This window comes from Alosa pseudoharengus, unplaced genomic scaffold (assembly GCF_046254945.1).
Source record: "Alosa pseudoharengus isolate Yale_2024_CS ecotype anadromous, Long Island Sound unplaced genomic scaffold, YU_APseudo_1.1 YU_APseudo_1.1_scf_13, whole genome shotgun sequence".
Classification (NCBI taxonomy): domain Eukaryota; kingdom Metazoa; phylum Chordata; class Actinopteri; order Clupeiformes; family Clupeidae; genus Alosa; species Alosa pseudoharengus.
This window is the reverse complement of record NW_027468598.1, coordinates 16,139,468-16,144,889: the sequence shown is the minus strand read 5'-3', so window position 1 is coordinate 16,144,889 and position 5,422 is coordinate 16,139,468. Positions and strand designations below refer to the sequence as shown.

The window sequence follows — 5,422 nt, the reverse complement described above, 5'->3', positions numbered from 1 at the left end:
TTTGTCTGTACTGTATCTGCTCTCAATCCCTCCCCACATACCAAAGATAAACAAACAACAATATTACAAAGAACAATATTGCAACAAGTAAACGCTTACCATTATTTGGTGGTAAATTCAGAACATGATAGAGATTGTTGTCTGAGGTTCAAGGCTTTCTCAGTAGTGACGAGGAACAAAACACACGCCTGCTTCTGAGGCCAGAGCTTTGATGTTTGGCCCCGTCTCTTATGCCAGGTCAAAACGCAGGGGGGCAAAACAGTGGAAAAATCACTCCACTGAACTCTGCAAATATTTCTTTTTTTAACATGAGCGTAATCTGGTGCTTAGTTCTTTAATCCTTTGTTGATCAAAAATGTGCCAGGCTTGAGTGGTCTTGGCAAATGGTGAGCTGCTACTTGTTGCAACATAGGTGGAAGTCTTTAAGAAACGTGCATAAACGACTCACACACATTTCCTCTCACACAAGCAGACACACACACACACACACTCAAACACACATGCACTGAGGAACTGAGAATAAAAGAATGGAATTGGAAGGGTGAAACTGGATTCACAGACTTTTTTCTCGAAATGACTGTTCACTGAGTGCCCAGGCGTCCGACACAAACCAACCCGGTGTGTTTTTCACGGGGTATTTTTAGCGCAGAATGTCTTTGGTCTGATGCCGGGCCTCAACTCACTCAAGTCTGGCCCCCCTGCAGGGGGTGGAGGGTTCTCATTCACTGGTGCAGGCCAGTGGATGTCATGAATCAGACGAATGAACCACACCGCAGACAACTCTCAAGTTCTCCCCTTGAATGTATGCCCATTGCTCTCTGTGGTACTCTTCACTCACGTGCTTGGGCTCTGACGTCCTCCCCATATGACATTTCACCAGACTCACTGTGCTCACTAATTAGGTTTGCTCTAAGCAAACTCCCCTAGCTACGTTAGCTTGTCTTGGTAATGTAGCTGATGAAGCCAAATAACTGGCCGTAAACATGGCCAAGACACCCGTTTCCTGTTAGTCAGACTAGTCAGCAAAAATGTCACATACCACTGCTTCTATTTGAAATACTTTAAAAATAAGTGACATCCTCTCAGTCTTTCAACTATTTCCTGTCCCTGGTACTCGAAGGAACTGGAAGTGGATTACACTGCTGGGTGGAAGGGATCGCCTCTGAAGCCAGGAGACAGACACTCCCCAGAGTGAAATGAAGAGGAATCCGCACTCTCCTTTCGCACCACCTTGCTAACCTTTCCCCCTGAAATGTTTGTGTCAGGTTTGTGCATGGTTTGTGCTGCTGCGAAGTCACAAAGTCTTAAATAAAGAAAAGACCAGCTGGGGATCAGAGCTGCTCTCTGAGAGAAGAAACAATTTCAAACATTTCAAAACTGTCTGTGCCAAAGCATGCCACATAGCAAAAAATGTTGCTGTTAGAAAATGCCTTTATGACACATTATGCTTTATTTGGCCGGTTAACGACCTCTTGAAAAAATACAGAGTGGCATTGGTCATAGACATTAAATGTCAGTGCAATATAATGTGAATTCCAACATTAAGTGCCCTTAATAGCTCTGGTTTAATGGTTACAGTAACATGGTGCTTAAGCTACATACCTCTCTGTCATTAGTGACCTACAGGAAAGGATCAGTAGCCAGAAACAGCATTGAGCAATGAATTATATGGTTTAATGTGAAATTAAATAATGTATGTTAGCTTTCACTTTCACAAGACCGACTCAAATACATTTCTACACACACATTTTTTGTATATATACACATATACATACATACATACATATATATATATATATATATATATATATATATATATATATATCTCCAGTGTTCAGTTTAAGTTCCAGTTGAGAGGAGTATAAGCATTCCATTTGCCCCTTTCTCACATCTGAAAAATGGAGAGTGTAAGGGTAGAATGGCACATCCATGAATGTGTACAAGTATCATGCATCATGTGGCTTCTTTGTCTGTCTGAACTGAGAACTTTGAAACTCTCCTCTCCACATATCCGCACCCAAGCACCTGTTTGTAGGTCTCTCAGGGCCTTCGGGGTCTCTGAGAGCTCACTTGCACATCCCCTGTCCTTCTCCACAAACGATCACTCCCCATATTCCCATCGGGACCCACCCCACCCCAACATTAAAAGCCTCTTATACATTGGACTCATTGTTGAAGACTTTTGCTTTGAGTGTCTGCAGATTGAAACGAAGGCTGGTGGAGGTCTCCGACTGCATGGCCTCGGAGAACTTGACGTCGTAGCCACGGCCCACCTGAGACTTGCGCTTGATCGAGTTCTGGATGGTCTCCGACGTGAAGTAGTAGACGATGGGGTCGAAGCAGCAGTTGGAGACGGCGATGCAGAGCGCCACCGGGTAGATGGTCCTCACCACTGACTCCACCTGGCAGCCCTGCAGAGTCTTTGTGCGCACCAGTGAGTAAAAGACCAGGTTGACGTTGTAGGGGATGAAGCAGAAGCAGAAGATGCAGAGGTGCACAAAGATCATGCGCAAGATCTTGGTCTTGTTGAGCTTGCCGCCGCGGGCCAGTGCCTGGGGCTTCCGGAGCGTCCGGAGAACCATGACCGAGCAGAAGACGTTCAGCAGCAGTGGGATGAGGAAGCCCACTGTCTCGATGAAGATGACCACCTTGGACAGGTGCGACTTCCACTGCGTGGACGAGAAGTTCTCGAAGCAGAACTGGCCACCGCCGCCACCGCTGCTTGTGTTGTTCTTTCGGGTCGTGGGATCCAGCAGGAATCCCGTCGGCAGGCTTGCGGCCAGCACTGACACCCACACGCCCGCGCACACAATCCGGGCGTTGCGCTTGGTGCGCAGCGCCCGTGAGCGGAACGGGTACACGATAGCCAGGAAGCGGTCAACGCTAATGCAGGTGAGAAAGAAAATGCTGCCGTACATGTTGGTGTAGAAGAGCGAGACGGACAGCTGGCAGAGTGTCCCGCCAAACGGCCAGTCCCTCTGGATGAAGTAGAAAACCCGCAGCGGGAGTGTGAGCACGAACAGCAGGTCCGACACCACCAGGTTCATCATGTACGTCGTGGTCTCGTTGCGCAGCTTCAGTGAGCACAGGAAGATGTACATGGCCACCACGTTGGTGATGAGGCCCACCACGAACACAATGCTGAACACTGTGCTGTACAGTGGGTACTTGAAGCTGTCGTTCTTGGGGCACGACATGTCCAATGCCGGTGGCATGGTGCTGCCGTTGCCGTAGGCCCATGACTGGGTGATGTTATCTATCAGCTGGGTGCTGTTGTACATGTCTCAAAGAAACAGGAGGACCAGCGATGAGGGTTGACCGTTATGTAACAGCTACTCAATGAACCCCTGGTCTCTCAACCCCTGGTCCACCATGAATGGTCAGTTAAGTATAAAAAAAGTCAACAAACAGAAGTGGCTCCTTCAAACGACTTATTTACAAAATATCTCCTGTGAAGTGTCTTTGATTAGTTCTTTTTGATGTCTTGAGGTGGGGTGGGGTCTATAGGCTGATTACATAGCCTACAATCAAAATGCTGGATGGTACATTCTTTGCTGTTCAGCCAAAGCTTCCCAGGGTTGTGTATGTATGCGTCTTGCGGGGAGTTGCTTTAAGTCATGGTGAAAAAACTCCTCCCAAGAGTTTGCAGCCTCTGGCTCCAGCTTCTTCAACTTCTATCCTCCTCTGCTTTAGCCGGCAGTCAGACTCCCCACCAGACGCCCCTGAGCCTAAAGAAATCAAAGCTCTACTCGCTCCTGAGACTTAAGAGCCAGAGGAAATCACGCCAGCGCCAGGCAATGCGGTCTTCCCGATGGATATATCCACAAGACAGTAAAGCGTTTCAGCGTAAGTTATACAAATCAAAACTCCACTTTAAAAATATCGCCCGTAACGGTGAACAGAAAAAATAGCCTACAAACTTTTTCCAGTAAGTTTCTTTACCTTCGCGGGCGCTCTTTGTCTGACGTTTTCTGTAGGCTACTTATCCAAGTGTCACAGATGTGTCCTTTTGTTTGTGAAAAAAATCCCGTTGTTGCATGGGAAATCCGTTGGTGGCTGGTAGCACCTGCGGTTTAAAAGGTTCTTTGTTTAAAAGCACCGTTGTGCGAGTGCACTTGCGATCGAGAGAGACAAAACCTCTCCTACGCCGTCCCGAGCGTGACAGTCTTGAGTGAGCGTCTCCCTCCCTCGCGTTCTGCTTTCTCTTCAGCCCGCTTCCTGGTCGCCCTCCCCTCTCTCGTTCCGTCGCCCTGCTCTGTCTCTCGTTCTCCGCCTGTCTCCGAAGCCTCAGGGGCATTGTGTGTGTTCGCACATTTTAAGAGACGCCAAGTGGTAAGAGAACGGAGGACTGCCTCACATCCCAGGCTTTGCCTTTGGTCAGAAGAGTGTTTAAGAACTGCTAGTGTTTTCAAAAGCCGGCCTAGCCCCTCCCCAAAGCCTTATATGCCCTCCTCTCTTTTTTGTTTGCACACACTCAATGTTAAGGAACATGTGGTCAGCATTGCAAGGAGTGAGTCTTTCTACCCCCTTAAAGAGTCCCCCCGGCCTTCAGCCTGGTAAAGTGTGAAAACATTACAGGTTATATTCTGTTCTCTCTCTCTCTCTCTATTTGTGTGTGCATGCTGTCTGCTGTGGGTCTGTCTCAACCAGTAAAGTCAACAAAAACAGTATTTTACACCATAAGCCCATAAACAGCACCTAATGGGGAGTTGTTCAAATTGCCCTGTGAGCTGGCAAGAACACACACCTAAAAAAAACGTGTTACAGCCAGCTCCTCATCTTTATAGCCAGCACCCTCATCCTAAGGAACCCTCACTGGTGTAAAGGCTCTTAAAGACATTAGGCCAATTGTTATGAATGAGCTTAGCCAGGGAAAGCAGGGATACAGGGTAATACATCATTACCTCTCTCCAGCACTCTTGACACATTCTCCTCACACACACACACATACACAGAGAAAGAGAGACAAGGATAGAAAATCTCTTTAAATGGATCCAGCAGACGTTTGAGATATTTGGCAGGGCTAGCTGTGAAAATAGAGGGCTTCACTCTGATGGATAATCCTCCAGCTTTCAAGTGGAGTCGCCCTGGCTTGGGGATTAATGGCATGTAACAAGCGGAGGCTCCATCGGTGTTGTTTCTGCCTAAATGAAAGCAAAGTACAAAGAGCCACCCAGACAATCCTCCTCCCCGCTTGGATTCCCACCTCGGTCTCCACCCTGAACCCACACCAAGCCTAGCTTGAAGATGCAAAGAACCTACAGGAAGTGAGGCACACTAGTTGGAGACTACAAGTCACAGCATGCCTTTGTTGATTTCTTTCTGTTCTCCCACTGTTGCCATTCTAACATTACTTTCAACAACTTTTACCCCTATCCCTCTTTTGGCACACTCATGCACACACACACTTTAATTATCTGCA

The 5,422-nt window shown here is 47.5% G+C and overlaps 1 protein-coding gene across 1 annotated transcript; it reads right to left on the bottom strand.

The window, feature by feature from the left end:
* Positions 1-1,431: 1,431 nt before the first annotated feature.
* lpar6a (lysophosphatidic acid receptor 6a) lies at positions 1,432-4,393 on the bottom strand. Its single transcript, XM_076282285.1, has one exon. It carries the CDS (start codon positions 3,279-3,281, stop codon positions 2,154-2,156), a length of 1,128 nt encoding a protein of 375 aa, XP_076138400.1. The 5' UTR covers positions 3,282-4,393; the 3' UTR covers positions 1,432-2,153.
* Positions 4,394-5,422: the final 1,029 nt, after the last annotated feature.